The 18611-nt window shown below is 45.2% G+C and overlaps 1 protein-coding gene across 6 annotated transcripts in view; it reads left to right on the top strand.

Moving 5' to 3' along the window:
• The window catches only part of NTAN1 (N-terminal asparagine amidase), a 40704-nt gene extending 22874 nt beyond the window's left edge, over positions 1 to 17830 (top strand). For all 6 annotated transcript variants that reach the window (XM_033914317.1, XM_033914316.1, XM_033914314.1 and 3 more), the window contains 6 exons: positions 741 to 814; positions 3413 to 3466; positions 4007 to 4060; positions 6951 to 7048; positions 11655 to 11768; positions 17155 to 17830. In XM_033914317.1, the coding sequence (XP_033770208.1) occupies positions 741 to 814; positions 3413 to 3466; positions 4007 to 4060; positions 6951 to 7048; positions 11655 to 11768; positions 17155 to 17331 (571 nt within the window). In that variant the 3' untranslated portion in view covers positions 17332 to 17830. The remainder of the gene's footprint in view (positions 1 to 740; positions 815 to 3412; positions 3467 to 4006; positions 4061 to 6950; positions 7049 to 11654; positions 11769 to 17154) is intronic.
• Positions 17831 to 18611: the final 781 nt, after the last annotated feature.

Raw genomic sequence — 18611 nt, 5'->3', positions numbered from 1 at the left:
GGTGTAACCCGATTCTGGCATGCAAGTCAAACTGGTTTAGCGACGATCATTAGATGATTGGAGGCTTTATTATTATTATTATGTTCTTGTATACCGCCATACCCAATGAGTTCTAGGCAGTTCACATCAATTAATTAAGATCTGATCTGAACACGGATTTACAACATTTTATCGGAGTTATAAGCAACGTGGAAGGATATGTTGTAACATTTTAGCAGAAATTTATCAGTTACATGCAGCGACAAGGTTGGATGGGAAGGAAAGAGGGAGGGAGAGCCGAGGGGGGGAGGGGGAGAAAAGGAGGGGGGAGGGCGGGAGGTGGATTATTGCAGGGGAATGAGGGTTAAGGGTCCTGTTCGCGGAATAGGTATGTTTTGAGAAGTTTTCTGAAGTCGAGGTAGGTCGGGGCCTCGAGCATCATTCGGGCTAGCCAAGGGTTCAGCTTCGCCGCCTGGAAGGCGAAGGTTTTGTCGAGGAATCTTTTGAGCTGACATAGTTTTAGGGAGGGGAAGGCGAACAGCTGAATTCTGCGGGATTTCTTATTGGTGCAATTCATAGTGAAGTGGGGCGAGAGGTATCTTGGTGCATCTAGCCCTCTTGAGTCAGAATTTCTGCTCCTTGTATGCAGAGTAGATGCTAATTAGTGTGTATAATACAGAACTGTTTAGGTTTAGTACACCAGTATTACAACATAACATCTCTCTCTTTTACTCTCTTTTTCTTTCTCTCTTTCTTGCTAGGTTGGAATTGCACCTGATTGGAGGTTTCAGCGATGAAAAGGGATTATCACAAGATCTTACAAGCCATCTTCTTAGTAAGTTTCTGCTTTTCATTTTACTTTCGAAGTTAGACATTTGAGTTCTATCTGGATTTGAGCAGAAGGCTTCTGCCTAGTGTGCGGCGATGGCCAGGTAAGCAATCGCGATGCTAGGAAATTTTAGAAAAGAGATGGTAAACAAGACTAAGAATGTTAAAATGCCTCTGTATGGTAGGCCCTCACCTTGACTATTGTGTTAAATTCTGGTCATCGTATATCAAAAAAGATATAGCGGAACTAGAAATGGCTCAAAGAAGAGCTACCAAGATGATAAAGGGGGAAAGAGCTCCTCTCATGAGGAAAAACTAAAGAAGTTAGGGCTTTTCACCTTGGAAAAGAGACAGCTGAGGGGAAATATGATTGAAGTCTACAAAATCTTGAGTGGTGTAGAACAGGTACAAATGGATCAAAAATTACAAAGACTAGGGGACACTCGATTAAGTTACAGGGAAAAGTTAAGCTCTGGAGCATTGTCAAAGGTATGTGGTAAGAGCAGTTAACTAGCTGGTTTTAAAAAAAATGGTTTGGACAAGTCCATAGTCTGCTATTGATACAGTTATGGGAGAAGCTACTGCTTTCCCTGGATTGGTAGCATGGAATGTTGCTACTATTTGTGTTTCTGCCAGGTACTTGTGACCTGGATTGGCCACCATGAAGACGGGATACTGGGCTAGATGGACCACTGATCTGACTCAGTAAGATGAAAAAAAAAAAGGATTACAGTGGAACCTTGGTTTACGAGCATAATTCGTTCCAGAAGCATGCTCGTAAACCAAATTGCTCATATATCATAGCAAGTTTCCCCATAGGAAGTAAGGGAAACTGCTTTGATTGGTTCCACCTCCTCCCCCCGCACCCCCCCCGAGGCTACCGGCGCAGCTCCATTCTCTCCCCCTTGAGGAATCCGACGCTGTTCCAAACCCCTCACCGCGATCCGGCATCCCCCCCCCCCCCCGCTCGCGATCCTACTTTCCCCCTTCCCGAGCAGTCAATGACACCCTTTACCCGACTTGGCACTAGTGCCGGTGCCAGAAGATCCTCCCTCTTCTGGCGCGGCTGGGCGGTGCGTCGGAGATCCTCCTTCTTCTGGTCTGGGCTGGGCTGGACTGGCTTTGAGCATTTGCGCATGCTCAAAGCCTTCTGGTCTCGCTCTCAATCTCGGAGAGAGCGAGACCAGAAGGCTTTGAGCATGTGCAAATGCTCAAAGCCAGTCCAGCCCAGCCCAGACCCAGAAGAAGGAGGATCTCCGATGCACCGCCCAGCCCAGGCCGTGCCAGAAGAGGGAGGATCTTCGGGCACCGGCACTGGTGCCAAGTCGGGTAAATGGTGTCATTGACTGCTCGGGGGGGGGGTAAGTAGGATCGCAGTGGAGGGGGGGCAATGCGAGCGGGGGGAATGCCGGATCGCTGGGGGGATGCCGGATCGCGGGGGGGGGGGGGGCTCGTACAGCGAGGCAAGCTCGGTTTATGAGGCACCAAGTTTGCGAATGTTTTGCTGGTCTTGCAAAACACTCGCAAATTGGTGCACTCGTAAACTGAGGTACCACTGTATTTTATGTGGGGGGTGCCTAGTTTCATTCAGTTTTTTTTAAGACAATTAGGCACACACTTCTTTTTAAAAAAATCCTAGCATAAGTGATAGAAATTTCACAAACATTCACTTCTGCCTCCAAGCAGACGGAAATGTCCATACTGTAATTTTTAGTATGTGCATAGATTAGTCTGTTTTATCATCTGCATACTGGCAGCCATCATGTCATCACGCACAGAATTTTATAATGGGTCATTTATGCAAACATGTGGCCACAGGTGCCCAAAACCGACTTTATAAAATTACTCCCAATGTTCCCCACATGCTCGGAGCTGGATTCTCTAAAGTTACCATGCATTTAATGATGGCGCTAAATCATCATTAAATGCGTGGATATCACTGCCCGATTATTAAAACGGCTCATTGTGGTCTTTTCTGCAGCCTCCGATTGTACTATGCAAATGTAGTACAATGAGGTCATTAATATTAAAACTGTAGAATAATGAGATCATTAATATTAAAATGACCTCTCCAGGCGATTTCTCAAAAAGGAACGCTCCTCCATTTAGGAAGAATTAAAGCCGATATTGACCAACAGGGTCTGAGCTGTTGTAGCCTTACTTTCCTGTCAGTGCCTGAGTGCTGATTGGCTCAGGCACTAATGGGAAAATAAAGCAGCTCAGACTCGCCACCAGCCCCAATTCTTCATAAAAGTAGCCCAAAAAAGCCTGGTGGTCTAGTGCCCCCCTGCTATTGTTACTCCCCCCCTTGCATGCCCACTCCCTCCTGCACAGGCTTTTTTTTTTTTTTTTTTTTTTTTTTTTAATGGGCGCAGCTGGAAGCAATGGCCGGATGTGAACATGGAGTGCTGTGGATTGGCATGATAGTTGATTTCATGGAAGGCAGTGATTTTGTGGCAAAAAATCTGTATACATCTGTGTAATATTCCTTTTTCCATTTCATCCTGCAAAAATATTGCATTAATGCTAACTCAAATGCTGCAGTGTTTACATACTGAATACTGTCCTTTTATTGTAATGGATTTTTTTTTTTTTAATATCACAGGGGCATTTGACAAACAGCAAGACGAAGTCCATTTAGTAACTTTCTGTGTGACAGGTAATAAAGATTTGTGATAGTATATATATATATACACATCAGATTGATTTGATTTGAATAGTTAAAGGAGATTTGAGCAACTTTCCAACTGTCTACTTAAGTCATTTTTGGTCATGTAACGTCAAGTGTGAATGCCTTAAGTTAAGCAATACAAGGAGGAAGGAGTGGCCTAGCGGTTAGAGGTTGTGGGTTCAAATCCCATGTTGCTCCTTGTGACCCTGGCCAAGTCGCTCAGGTACGTCGGATAAATTGTGAACCTGCCAGGACAGATGAAGAAAACGATCGAGTACCTGATTGTAAACCACCTAGATAACCTTAATAGGCGGTATAAAGTGTTTCTCCGCGAATTTTTGGTTCGCGGAATCACTCCTTCGTGGTCTGCTCCGACCGCCTCTTTCTGTAGTAAAGTCCAGCTAAACCAATCAGGAGCTGCATGTCAAAGCAAAAGTGAAACTGAATATTTGCAAAGCTTTGTAGTATGATTAGATGTATTTTGACATGTTGATACTTTTCGCTTTCTTCCCCCCCTTCTCCCGACAGAATTAAATGACGTGGTGAAAAATGGCATTCATGTTCCAATAATTTATGGAATTGGTAGGTATTATTTCTTTAAAGGATGTTTACAGTTCAAACATTCACACTTTCCCAGCCGCTAGGAAAATATTCAATCAAATCTGTTAAAACAACGCTCTTCTCTCTTTTGCTTCAGAAGTTTTATTAAAAAAATAAAATCAGTGTAGTGTTCTTGTAGGTATATCATTGGTGGAGAAAATTAGGGAGCCCTTTTTACTAAAGTGTATTAGTTTTGGGCTTATTGCGGTGTTTTTAATGCATGGTAAACCCCAAATTAACCCCATTATTTTTTTATTTTAAAAAAATTTTTGTTGCATGTAATACAATACAAAACCAAACATGCAACAATCTGTTCAGTGCTTATACAGGAATCCAACATAAAACGACCCCACCCCTTGCCATCTCCCCCCCCCTTAAAATTATCCCCCATCCAACCCTCACCCACCCAAGATACTAAAGGAAAAATTTTGGTTTGTATTGATTAAATAACCAATATAAAAAGTCAACAATAGGAAAATAAAGTTCAGATCATCCAGATACAAAACACCAAATCTACCCTCCCAACTCCCCCTCCCGTACAAACCCCACTATTATTTTATTGCAGGTTGTACGTTAATATTACCACTAACACGTGGTACCTACAGAGAGTTAGGAGAGTTAATGTAGGACCAGTGGCATACCTAGGGTATGTGACACCCGGGGCCCATTGTTTTTTGACACCCTGCCATCATTTTTGACACCCCCCACCACCACCAATGTAAAAAAAATATGTTTAGTAATGTCCCCCCAGGTGCAAGCCATGGAGGGGGATGTTCCCGGCCTGGGAATCATGTTCCGGGAACTTCCTTCTCACAGCCCGGTACCAAGGCTCTGGGTAGTCCCCGTGGCCCAGCATGTTCCCAGCCTTCTCTCCTTTCCGGTGGCCCTTTACCTTCCGTGAAGCTGAAAAAACTGCCGGCCTCGGCAGTGATTCAGCTACGTCGCCTGCGGCTTTCCATGTCTGCCTCTGCCGCAATCCACCCGGGCGGAAACGGGAAGTTGCGTCATTGGCAGATGCGGAAAGCAGGAAGGAGAGCCATCATGGCTTGCACCCGGGGCGGACCACCCCCCCTTGGTACGCCACTGTGTAGGACCACTTAGTGCCCCCTATTTAGTCCTATGTGCTCTTGTGTTAACTCTGTCTCTGGTGCACTTTTCTCGGCATTTCGCCGTTGAGTTTTGTACGATTGGTTGAAAGTATTTATTCCACATTCACACTTCATACTTGTGCAGTGTTTTGTCTCCGGACCCCTGAAGAAGGCTTTTAGAGCTGAAACATGGGCTCTGTAGGGTCCGCTGCATTGATTTCTCATGTGGATTTATGTGGACTATCGTGCTTTTTTATATGCTAAATTGAATAAACATATACATCGGGAACATCTTTTCTATAGCTGTATATTTTTTGTTGTGCTTTTAACTCTTAACTCTGCTCCAAAATTCTTAGCAAACAGTATATTTTGTAATTTCGATTTCTTAAAGTCTCTGTACTCTGTACTGCGTGGGGACAGAAATCCCTCCGTCCCCACGAGGAATCCCTCCGTCCCCGCGAGGAATCCCTCCGTCCCCACCCATCCCCGCAAGGAATCCCCTCCATCCCCACTCGTCCCTATAAACTACAGAAATAGTTATTTCATTTAATTATGCTACTGAATTAAAGGCTCTGGTAGAAACCCATTTACAAATAAGCAAAATGACTTTATTAATTTGGAAATATTAATTGGGAAGAATACATACCTTGTAAACGGGTTTCTACCAGAGCCTCTAATGTTTATAAATTTTTATCAACACAACAAATATACTACTTTATCCTAAAGCAAAAAAAAAAAGAAATAGAATTTTTTTTTCCTACCTTTGTTGCCTGGTTTCTGCTTTCCTCATGTTCTCATTCAATTCCTTCCATCCACTGTCTCTCTTCTCTCTGCGTCTTCCATTTGCTCTGTTACTGTGCCTCCCTTGCTTCCCCCTTCCAAATTGGTCTGGCACCCATCTTCTTCCCTTCGCTTCCCCCATAGTCTGGCATCTCTGTCTTCTTCCCTGCCAGTGTCTTCTCCCCACTCTCTCTTCCCCATGTCCTTTCAGCGTCCTTCTCCCCCCCCCCCCCGTCTTCCCCATGTCCTTTCAGCGTCCTTCTCCACCCCTTTGTCTTCCCCATGTGCTTTCAGCGTTCTTCTCCACCCCTTTGTCTTCCCCAGTGCTTTCAGCGTCCTTCTCCCCCCTCAGTTTTACCTTAAGCGCCTTTTCCTCTCCACTCCACCTTTCCTCCCTTTCTCCCTCCCTGCCCCTTACTTTTGTGGCGCTTACCCGCCCGATTGACAACAGAACAGGCCCGGTCCAACAAACCTCCCTCCCCTGTAGCCGCGAATCTAAATTACCTTCTTACAGCAGCTGGACGTCGGAGAGAGGGAGGGAGGGCTTTGCTTAAGCCCTCCCTCTGACGTCAGCGCTGACATCAGGAAGACTTCCGTTCGGCTGTGTGCGGCAGGGCAGGTAGGTAGGGAGACGAGCCTCGTGGCTGAATACATCCAGCCCCACGGGATCCCCATGACCCGAAGGGGGAACCCGCGGGATCCCCGTTCCCGTGCAGCTCTCTACTCTGTACTCCTTCTACATATTGTAAATCGCTGAATGTCCAGTAATCTTGAATGTAAACCGCCTAGAAGTCGCAAGATTGTGGAGGTATAGAAGAATAAAGTTATTATTATTAGTTAGCATGCAGTAAATGTAACACTTTAGTTGGCTAAGACTTTCACGCCCTCCCCCCTATTGAGATGACAGCCAGTATAGTAGAGGGACGGAGAATAGCGTCTTGATGCTTTTTCTCTGTGCTGCTTTACCAATTATTGTCTTTTTATCTTCTTTTCTTACTGGACAGCTGTGAACGTTAAAACAGCAGAGATTTTTAGCGCAACATTCCAAGATCATGGACCAGATGAAGATATACGTTCAGCTCGTACATTAACAGGAGGAGCAGTACGTTTTAAAACAATAGGATGAGGTGTATCTGCTGTAGAAATTCTGTGTGTGTGTAAATTCGTTCTACCAAGACAGGCTTGACCATTAGGGAGGGTAGGTAACTGCCTAGGGTGGCAGTTTTGGTGGGATGGGGGGAGCAGGCAGCAAAGAGCAGCTGCAATCATAACAAAGCTATAGGTCCTGGCAATTCACTGACTCAACAGGAGCCCCTGAGCCGGCATGCGCAGGTAGGCAAGGGTAACCTGATGCTACCACCCCTCCCCTGAGAGGGAGATAACGAAGAGGGACTTTGTCTCATCTTCTCCTCTCCACGGGGCTAGTGAGGGCAACCATTGTGACCAGACAGTTGGCTGCTGAAGATCAAGGGTGAACCTCGGCTGCCCTGGAGGTGGGAGAGCAGGTAAGGGTTAAAAGGGGGCAAGTCAAGTGGCTTGCTCTCTTTCTGTTCCTGTTCCTGTTCTCACCCCCTCCTTGTTGACTCATAGGTAGTTGGGAAAGGTATAGCATGGCTTAGGAATGAGGGGTGGGGGAAGTTCCTGAGCCAATTTGAGCAATGCCCAGGATTGCACCACAGCAAGTGGGAGGCTAAAGGGTAATGGAAGGTAATGTACGAAGGACAATTATAAAGACCACCCCCGGCAAAAGAAAAGATGTGATAGTAGTAAAGGCTACAACATAAGCAATATCAGCAACTCATTTCTTAGTATTGCAACGGAAAGTGAAACGACACAAAAATCCATACGAAGAAGGAGATTATCGCTGAAAAATAGCTGGAAAGCGATGACCACAAATGCTCGCAGTCTAAGCAACAAAGTTCATGATCTGCAAGCCCTGATATTAGAGGCAGATCTAGATATTGTTGCTATCACAGAGACATGGTTCAGTGAATCACATGGATGGGATGCAAACATACCGGGATATAATCTTTTTAGGAAGGACAGAGATGGTCATAAAGGTGGAGGAGTAGCTCTCTATGTAAAGATCAATATCCAAGCGACCGAAATGCAAGGGACCTGGGGAGAGGAAGAAGCGATATGGATTGCTCTGAAAAGAGAAGATGGAACTTCTATCTACGTGGGTGTAGTCTACAGACCTCCGACTCAATCGCAGCAAATTGATAAGGATCTGATTGTGGATATCCAAAAGTTTGGAAGGAAAGAGGAGGTTCTGCTGTTGGGAGATTTCAACCTGCCGGATGCGGACTGGAATGTTCCGTCTGCGGAATCGGAAAGAAGTAGGGAGATTGTGGATGCCTTTCAAGAGGCTCTGCTCAGACAAATGGTGACGGAACCCACAAGGGAAAAAGCGATATTGGATCTGGTCCTCACAAATGGAGAGAGTATCTCTAATGTTCGAGTGGGTGCTCACCTGGGTAGTAGCGATCATCAAACGGTTTGGTTTGATATAACGGCTAAAGTGGAGAGCGGCCGCACGATACTTAAAGTCCTAGATTTCAAACGTACGGACTTTAATGCAATGGGAAAGTACCTGAAGAAAGAGCTGTTAGGATGGGAGGACATAAGAGAAGTGGAAAGACAGTGGTCTAAGCTGAAAGGAGCGATAAAAATGGCTACGGACCTTTATGTGAAGAAAATCAATAAAAACAAAAGAAAAAGGAAGCCGATATGGTTCTCCAACCTAGTGGCTGAGAAAATAAAGGCGAAAGAGTTGGCGTTCATGAAATATAAAAAAACCCAAGAAGAGGAGAGCAGAAAGGACTACAGGGTGAAACTGAAAGAAGCCAAGAGAGAGATACGTTTGGCGAAGGCACAGGCGGAAGAACAAATGGCTAAAAATGTAAAAAAGGGAGATAAAAATTTTTTCAGATATATTAGTGAAAGGAGGAAGATAAAAAATGGAATTGATAGGCTAAAAGATGCTGGGAACAAATATGTGGAGAGTGATGAGGAGAAAGCAAATGTGCTAAACAAATACTTCTGTTCTGTGTTCACAGAAGAAAATCCTGGAGAAGGACCGAGATTGTCCGGCAAAGTTACACGAGAAAATGGAGTAGATTCTGCGCCGTTCACGGAGGAGGGTGTTTATGAGCAACTTGAAAAACTGAAGGTGGACAAAGCGATGGGACCAGACGGGATCCATCCCAGGATACTAAGGGAACTCAGAGAGGTTCTGGCGAGTCCTATTAAAGACTTGTTCAACAATTCTCTGGAGACGGGAGTGATTCCTGGGGATTGGAGGAGAGCGGATGTGGTCCCTATTCATAAAAGTGGTCACAGGGATGAAGCAGGAAACTACAGGCCGGTGAGCCTCACTTCAGTTGTTGGGAAAAATAATGGAAGTGTTGCTGAAAGAAAGGATAGTGTATTTCCTTGAATCTAATGGGTTACAGGATCCGAGGCAACATGGCTTTACAAAAGGTAAATCGTGCCAAACGAACCTGATTGAATTTTTTGATTGGGTGACCAGAGAGCTGGATCGAGGACATATGCTAGATGTAATTTATTTGGATTTCAGCAAAGCCTTTGATACAGTTCCTCATAGGAGGCTGTTGAACAAACTTGAAGGGCTAAAGTTAGGACCCAAAGTGGTGAACTGGGTCAGAAACTGGCTGTCGGACAGACGCCAGAGGGTGGTGGTTAATGGAAGTCGCTCGAAGGAAGGAAAGGTGACTAGTGGAGTCCCTCAGGGTTCGGTGCTGGGGCCAATCCTGTTCAATATGTATGTAAGTGACATTGCTGAAGGGTTAGAAGGAAAAGTGTGCCTTTTTGCAGATGATACCAAGATTTGTAACAGAGTAGACACCGAAGAGGGAGTGGAAAATATGAAAAAGGATCTGCAAAAGTTAGAGGAATGGTCTAATGCCTGGCAACTAAAATTCAATGCAAAGAAATGCAGAGTAATGCATTTGGGGATTAATAATAGGAAGGAACCGTATATGCTGGGAGGAGAGAAGCTGATATGCACGGACGGGGAGAGGGACCTCGGGGTGATAGTGTCCGAAGATCTAAAGGCGAAAAAACAGTGTGACAAGGCAGTGGCTGCTGCCAGAAGGATTCTGGGCTGTATAAAGAGAGGCGTAGTCAGTAGAAGAAAGAAGGTGTTGATGCCCCTGTACAGGTCATTGGTGAGGCCCCACTTGGAGTATTGTGTTCAGTTTTGGAGACCGTATCTGGCGAAAGACGTAAGAAGACTTGAGGCGGTCCAGAGGAGGGCGACGAAAATGATAGGAGGCTTGCACCAGAAGACATATGAGGAGAGACTGGAAGCCCTGAATATGTATACCCTAGAGGAAAGGAGAGACAGGGGAGATATGATTCAGACGTTCAAATACTTAAAGGGTATTAACATAGAACAAAATCTTTTCCAGAGAAAGGAAAATGGTAAAACCAGAGGACATAATTTGAGGTTGAGGGGTGGTAGATTCAGGGGCAATGTTAGGAAATTCTACTTTACGGAGAGGGTGGTGGATGCCTGGAATGCGCTCCCGGGAGAGGTGGTGGAGAGTAAAACTGTGACTGAGTTCAAAGAAGCGTGGGATGAACACAGAAGATTTAGAATCAGAAAATAATATTAAAGATTGAACTAGGCCAGTTACTGGGCAGACTTGTACGGTCTGTGTCTGTGTATGGCCGTTTGGAGGAGGATGGGCAGGGGAGGGCTTCAATGGCTGGGAGGGTGTAGATGGGCTGGAGTAAGTCTTAACAGAGATTTCGGCAGTTGGAACCCAAGCACAGTACCGGGTAAAGCTTTGGATTCTCGCCCAGAAATAGCTAAGAAGAAAAAAAAAAAAAAAAAATTTTTAAATTGAATCAGGTTGGGCAGACTGGATGGACCATTCGGGTCTTTATCTGCCGTCATCTACTATGTTACTATGTAAAATGCGTGAAGAAATGCCAAAATTTCACATAAGTGCTCCTCTGTACATCTTACTTATACTTTACTCTCTAAGCCAAGTGGGAGTCCTCTACCTACAGTCCTCTTTCACTGTCAAATTTTCAATAGTGAAGGATAGGCAAGCTCCAGGAAACTTGCCTGCCCCTAGCAATTGAAAACATAATATTGAAGCAGCACCCCCCAGTGGTGGCAATGCAGTTGGAGGACTCCTGCTGAGCTCAGAGGGCACAGTTCTTTCACAGTGCATATTTTACAGGTAGGCACATGTGTGGGACTCGCATTTCTGCATGTAACTTATAGAAAACTATAGGTTAAGCGATTGTCTCCAGCATTTAGACATGAGTATTTAAACCAGCTCTGACTGGCATTAAGGGGACCTTTTGCTAACTCATGATAAAAATTGGCAGGTTACTGAAGCTTAAATGTAGGATTTTTACCCTGCAGTAGTTGCAAATTTATAGAAAAATGACGGCACATAAAGGCCCGTCTAGTCTGCCTATCTGCAGCATCCACTGTTTGGACTGTTTTCAAACTTGTGTCTTCTTGCTGGTTTTCCCTACATGCCAAGTTTCATCCCATTTCTGTTAAACTAATTTGCCCCCTGAAAGACATCCTTTACCACTTTTGCATAACACTTTACAGCTTCCATTGGGCTGGGGAGAATAAATAATAAAACAAAACCCAAAATGACTGTTGAGGTAGTGTATGTTCCACTCATCTTATGTCACTTTGTATGTTCCTTCTGAAGATGCTCAGTATTTATGATACAAAAACAGAGCGGCTATGCATTGGACCTTACTACTGGATGCCTTTTCCATTTTTGGACTACTGGTTGGAGCAAGATGACGAGCAGATATTGAAGGTAATTGGAAATATTAATCATTTTGGTTTTCCTTTAATTTTCAAATATCAGTAAATGGGTTGTACGCCTCTACCAGCAGGTGGAGACAGAATTCTTGACTTAAGTTAGCTATTAATAGGCTGTGCCATCTCCTTCTTAGTCAGTCTGTTCTCAGTGTCCAGCAGGTGCCTTTCCTGGAGTGCATCTTAGGCCTTTCGGATGGTGGGAGGTGACTTGCAGTCCCTTCCTTCCAGCCTGAGGTCCTGAATATTTGTAGGCTTTTGGGTAGGATATAAATAATAAAAAATAAAAGAAACCTTTTGGCGTTCCCATCTTTCTTCTGTTGGATGGAGGCAGGGGTTTTCAGTCCCCTTTATCCTCGGGGGGTGCCATACTCAGGAGTCCATCCCCTTGTTCCCCCACCTCCCAGTTTAGTGGTGCCTTGGCAGTTTTTTGCTCTGCCTGTCAGACGGCTGCCTTGAGAGCCAGTGGGGGGGGGGTCTACTCTACTGTGAAAAGTAAAAACAGGAGCCTTTAGACTAGCGCTGTAGTGGTTGCTTTTTCCCCCCCCCCTTCAGTTTGGCATCACTTTCTTTTTCGTTTTGTCAACAAAATGAACGTCGAGTGCCTGAAGAAATATTCAGTGTGTTCTCGCTGGGGGGTGAATGTGGCTGGTTCCTGTAAGTACTGCTCTTGGGCAGGAACAACATCATAAGCAGATTCTGAGATAGGGTCTCAGTAGCAGCTCTCGGTGTATTCTCCAAGTGCTGGACTGACCACACCCCTGAAAGATTTTTCTTTGGGGCCAGCTCCAGTTTTGGTTGTATCTGCCACCATTCCTGCCTCGGATTTGGACTCTTCGGGGCCTTCCCTCCCCCCATGTTTGGAGCCTGCTGTCCTACCTAGTGAGTCTTGCATCACTAAGGGGTTGCCCAGGACGCCTCTACATCCTGTGCAGTTGGTAGGTTTTTCTTCTGAGTTTATTTTGCAGATGGACAGAGCCTTTTGCAGGCATGGGCAGTGGGACCTGAGGAGCAAGAAAGCTGCAGTTCGGGTCTTCTGGCTCCTGCTCCTTCTTCCTCAGGTGTGCCCTCCATTGATAAAGCGATCTCGGGTGGTTTTGGAAGAGGAGGTTCTGCTAAAGGACTGTGCCCTCTCTGATGAGGACAGAGTGTCTAGAGGAAGTCCTTTTCCTTCCTGGAGAACAGGGATTCCCCAAAGGCTGCTTGGAAGATCTCCCACCAGGGGAGGATTCCTCAGTTGTACTTTTCAGTGGGAGGAGCTTCAGGAATTGATTGATCAGGTATCAGCAGTTTTTGTCTTGAAGACCAGCCTAAGGAGGCTACGTGGGCTGTAGAGCCATTGCTCAAGAACATTCGGTCTGCTTCCACGTCCTTTCCTATACATTTAAATATCAGGGATGTGATCCAGGTGCAGTGGAAGGCTCCCATCCAGATGTTCCTTTCCACCTGTATCCCATTTCTGATCAGGACAAGTAACCCTTACAGCTGCCTGTTGTTGATGAGAAAGAATACAGTCCCCTTGGGCGGGGGTTCTTCTGCCTACAGATTGAGTTTTGAGGTGGCAGTGTTGGGGGTTCAGGTGGCTAGTTGTGGCAGACTAGTGGCCTGGGTCACCTTCCAACCCCAGCCCCCCCCCCCCCCCTCCTGCTGGTGCTCCTTTCTTTTTCTCTCTCTCTCTCCTTCCAACCAACTCCTTTCTCTGTTTCCAACCACCTGTAGGTGCTTCTGTAGCCTCCACCCTCCTCTTTCCTTCCAACCCCCCTCCTGCAGGTATTTCTCTCTTTTCAGGAAACCTGATTAAAAATAAGCCAAAACTCCAAAGACTTTCCTTCCTGGGGACAGCTAAAAACTTTGCTATTAGTGACACTGCTGATAGGTAAGCAGCTCAGGCTAGTGCCTCCATGCAGCCCACCCCTACCCCCACCTCATTTAGAATATTGTGTACAATTCTGGAGGCCGCATCTTTAAAAAGATATAAAAAGGATGGAGTTGCTCCAGAGGAAGGCTACTAAAATGATGTGCAGCCTTTGTGATAAGGCATATGAGGACAGGCTTAAAAATCTCAATCTGTATACTTTGGAGGAAAGGCAGGAGAGGGGAGATATGATAGACGTTTAAATACCTACATAATGTAAATGCGCATGAGTGGAGTCTTTCATTTAAAAGGAAGCTCTGAAATGAGAGGGCATAGGATGAAGTTTAGAGGTGATAGGCTCAGGAGTAATCTAAGGAAATAGTTTTTTACAAAAAGGGTGGTAGATGCATGGAACAGTCTCCCAGAAGTGGTGGTGGAGACAGACAATGTTTGAATTCAAGAAGGTGTGGGATAGGCATGTGGGATCTCTTAGAGAGAGGAAGAGATAACGGTTACTGTGGATGGGTAGACTAGATGGGCCATTTGGCCTTTATCTGTCATGTTACTATAACCATAAAGTTCTATGACATCACAATGCAGATGTAAAGAGCCCTAGCCAATAGGGAGAGGAAGAAATAATGGTTACTGCGGATGGGGAGACTAGATGGGCCATTTGGCCTTTATCTGCCATCATGTTTCTCTGTTTTCTATGTTTACCCCTTTTGTTTACCCCAACCAGCTCCTTCAGTTTCTTATCTACTTCCTGTTCCAGAAAGTTTTGAAATTCTGGCACTGCAATTCAGTTTTTGGGCAGCTGGCAGGGTCAGTGAGGTGGGATTCTGCAGAGAGAAGGCTTCCGGGGCAGGTCAAAGGCAGCAGGCTCATCTCACTGATGCTGCTGGCTGTCCGAAGATTGAATTGCAGCATCGGTGGGGGAGAGAGGGGCACAGGAGTAGAAACAAACTCCCTCCAGTTCAGGAAACCGTCCAGACAGTTCTCTAAAAGGGGGGGTGTCCAGGTAAATCCAGACATACGGTAACCCTAGCTGTCCTCCCTTCTTAACGGAAGGAAGAGAATGGAGAGGCATAAAAACCTTGCAGGCTGAACAGGTGGTGAATATTGCTAAGGTGATGAGTCTGTTCAGCATATGGATCACTTGTTTGTTCTATTCACAGGCCACAGAAAGGGCAAAGCATTAGCAAAGGCAAAGCATGAGTAAAGGAAGTTATTAGGGGGCTTAGATACTCATTGACTTTAGTAGAGTGAGCCCTAAGTTAAGTATACATATTTTAGTTAGATTAAAAAGACTGATGATAAAGTAGAAAAAAAGCAATCATGTGCAAATTACTTGAAGCAACCAAAACAAAGAAATTGACCCTGAGATATCCACAGAGAATATAAGAATTGCCGCTGCTGGGTTAGACCAGTGGTCCATCGTGCCTAGCAATCCGCTCACATGGCAGCCTCCAGGTCAAAGACCAGTGCTCTAAATGAGTCCAGCCTCACCTGCATACATTCCAGTTTAGCAGGAACTTGTCCAACTTTGTCTTGAATCCCTGGAGGGTGTTTTCCCCTATAACAGACTCCGGAAGAGCGTTCCAGTTTTCTACCACTCTCTGGGTGAAGAAGAACTTCCTTACGTTTGTACGGAATCTATCTCCTTTCAACTATAGAGAATGCCCTCTCGTTCTCCCTACCTTGGAGAGGGTGAACAATCTGTCTTTATCTGCTAAGTCTATTCCCTTCAGTATTTTGAATGTTTCAATCATGTCTCCTCTTTTCAAGGGAGAAGAGGCCCAGTTTCTCCAATCTCTCACTGTACGGCAACTCCTCAAGACTCTTAACCATTTTAGTTGCTCTTCTCTGGACCCTTTCGAGTAGTACCGTGTCCTTCATGTACGGCGACCAGTGCTGGACGCAGTACTCCAGGTGAGGGCACACCATGGCCTGGTACAGCGGCATGATAACCTTCTCCGATCTGTTCGTGATCCCCTTCTTTATCATTCCTAGCATTCTGTTTGCCCTTTTCGCCGCTGCTACACATTGCACCGACGGCTTCATCGACTTGCCGATCAGAACTCCCAAGTCTCTTTCCTGGGAGGTCTCTCCAAGTACCGCCCCAGACATCCTGTATTCGTGCATGAGATTTTTGTTACCAACATGCATCCAAGAGAAACCAAAAAAACACGGTGGCCTGAAATCTTTCTCCTGGCACCGCTTCCTGTATTGTGCATTTGTTGACATTTCACCCCTCCTGATATCTTCCTTTCCTTGAGTTCTGGCAAACCAGCCCAGGGCAGTTCTCAGCCTGCCTGTGATGTCTTTGTGCTTCATTTATGTGCTATTTATTTATATTTCTTATGTACCGCTTTGATTTGAAGCGGTTTATATTCAGGTACTCTAGGTATTTCTCCTTATCTGTCCCACCGGTGTCAGGTCAAAAGTGCGCCGGGACAAAGGCGCACCCCGACAATTGAGCACAGCTCGGAGGCGCGCACTGTTCTAAATTACTGTTTTTAGGGCTCCGACGGGGGTGTGTGTGTGGGGGGGAACCCCCCCACTTTACTTAATAGACATTGTGCCGCATTGTGGGGGTGGTGTGGGGGGTTGTAACCCCCCATATTTTACTGAAAACTTAACTTTTTCCCTGTTTTTAGGGAAAAAGTTCAGTTTACAGTAAAATGTGGAGGGTTACAAACCCCCGAGCCCCTAAAAACTGTAATTTTGTGCGGTGCGCGCCTCCGCACTGCGCTCAATTGTTGGCGCACGCTTTTGTCTTTCGCGCCGTTGTCTATGAACCGTCCCACCAGGCTTACAATCTGACTACGATACCTGGGGCAACAGAGGATTAAACGACTTGCCCATGATCACAGGGAGTGGCGCAGGGATTGAACCCACAGCCACAGGGTGCTGAGGCAGGGGTTCTAACCACTAGTTCACACCTCCTTTGACTGCTGCTTCCAGGTTTTGGGTTTTTTTAAAATATAATTATAATTTTTGCAGATTTAAGTGGCCCATTGTTCCTGGTTGCATGGGTAGAAACATAGAAGATGACGGCAGATAAGGGCCATAGCCCATCAGGTCTGCCCACTCTACTAACTCACCCCCAAGTCTACTATCCTAGGGATCCCACTCCTGATGACAGGTTCCCTTGGCTTAACCCTCTAAGGAAGGGGTGTCAAAGTCCCTCCTCGAGGGCCGGAATCCAGTCGGGTTTTCTGGATTTCCCCAATGAATATGCATTGAAAGCAGTGCATGCAAATAGATCTCATGCAGATTCATTGGGGAAATCCTGAAAACCCGACTGGATTCTGGCCCTCGAGGACCGACTTTGACACCTGTGCTCTAAGGTATCCCACATGGGCATCTGCCTCTGTCTGCAGGGAACAATAGGGAGCAAATCCCACACCTCAGTTCTAGTCTAGCTAGACTCAAAGAAACTAATTTAACAGGTATGTTATTACGCCTTACTGGTGTTAACCCTGCTTAATGATTTATATTCATTTTTTTTTTTTTCCCCGTTTGCCAGAAACTTTCAACCTCGCCTTTGGCCGAGCCGCCTCATTTCGTTAAGCACATTCGATCGACTCTGCTGTTTTTGAAAGAACATCCGTTTCCAGAGAATACTCTGTTCTTGAATAAAAAATCTCGAGTCTTTAAAAAAAGTGAAGGATTATGGGAAAGAGTCCTGACAGACAAGATGTGAAGAAAGCAGCAAAGCAATGCTAAAATGGACCTAGTCTGCAAGAAGTTCTAATCTGTACCAGTGCCAGTGGGTCATTTGATTTATAGCTTAAGTACACAAACTACATTTTAAAAACTTACACCATGTGCCTTTTGTAAAAATGGCTGTTCTTGCTGTTGCTCTTCGTGCATTTTTGGACAAGAATGTAGTTATTTTTAATATATATTTTTTTCCTTTAAAAAAAAAACCCAAAACCTAAGCTCACCTGTTAAAGGCAACTGACTGGCTTTCCCTTGTTGGAACTCAGAGCAACTATTCCTGGCCTCTCGCTAGTTTAGAAATATGAAAGGGCCTTTTTGTGTTGAATTGTCCCTCACCCAAATAAAGTTATTCTGTACTTTGGTGCTATATTTTTTTTAAATTGTTTTTACTATATCTGTTGACCACTATCTAAAATTTGAGTATAGATGGAACTCAGGAAGCCATAACTTAGAGCTGTGGCCGCCTTTTGTTGTTACTATTCTATGACCAAGGGAAAGTGGGAAGTAGATACATGAGACTGGGAGGCAGGATTGGTTGACCTGCTGACTGGCAGTACCTGGGTCCTTTAGCTATTACAGCATTTTTCCAATATAACTCCACCTCCCCCTTTTACAAAACCATGCTAGCGTTTTTAGTGGTGGTAACAACTGCTACGCTTATAGAATTCCTATGAGCATTGGAGCTGTTACCACTGCAGCCGGTGCTAAAAACCGCTCCCCTTTCTAAAAGGGGGAGGGGTAAATTTCATGCAGTGATTAATGATTCATGACCAAGAAACAGCAACACTACAATACACTTCTCCCTCCATATTTGCTGTGATAGGGGATTAACAGAACCGCAAATACAGAAAAACCACGAATAACTTTTTCATATGTTATTCGCTGTTTCTATTAAAAAACCATCGTGAATATGGTGAAACCATGAATAACATGGTGGGAGACCTGGCCTATTCCTGAAGGAAAGGCAAAACACGGTGAAAGTGCCAGGAATTGGCAATTTTCTCTGTAAACCTTTGGAATCAGCGATTTTTCTATGCAAGCTGATGTAACTGGTGGGGGAGGAGCCAGCAAGCTAAAAAACGCAAATAATCGAAACCACGATTGCTAAACCAACAAATACAGAGGGAGAAGTGTAATGATTGTGTGCTGCTAATCAGATATTAAGAGACTAGCCATCTTTGGTCTATAACAAGGGATTAAAGGAAAAAAAGCTTGTCACATTAGGCCTTGAATGTACAATAGTAAAGAAAAGATATAGGT

The sequence above is a fragment of the Geotrypetes seraphini genome, chromosome 11 (genome assembly GCF_902459505.1).
Source record: "Geotrypetes seraphini chromosome 11, aGeoSer1.1, whole genome shotgun sequence".
Classification (NCBI taxonomy): domain Eukaryota; kingdom Metazoa; phylum Chordata; class Amphibia; order Gymnophiona; family Dermophiidae; genus Geotrypetes; species Geotrypetes seraphini.
This window is presented reverse-complemented; position numbering and strand designations above follow the sequence as displayed.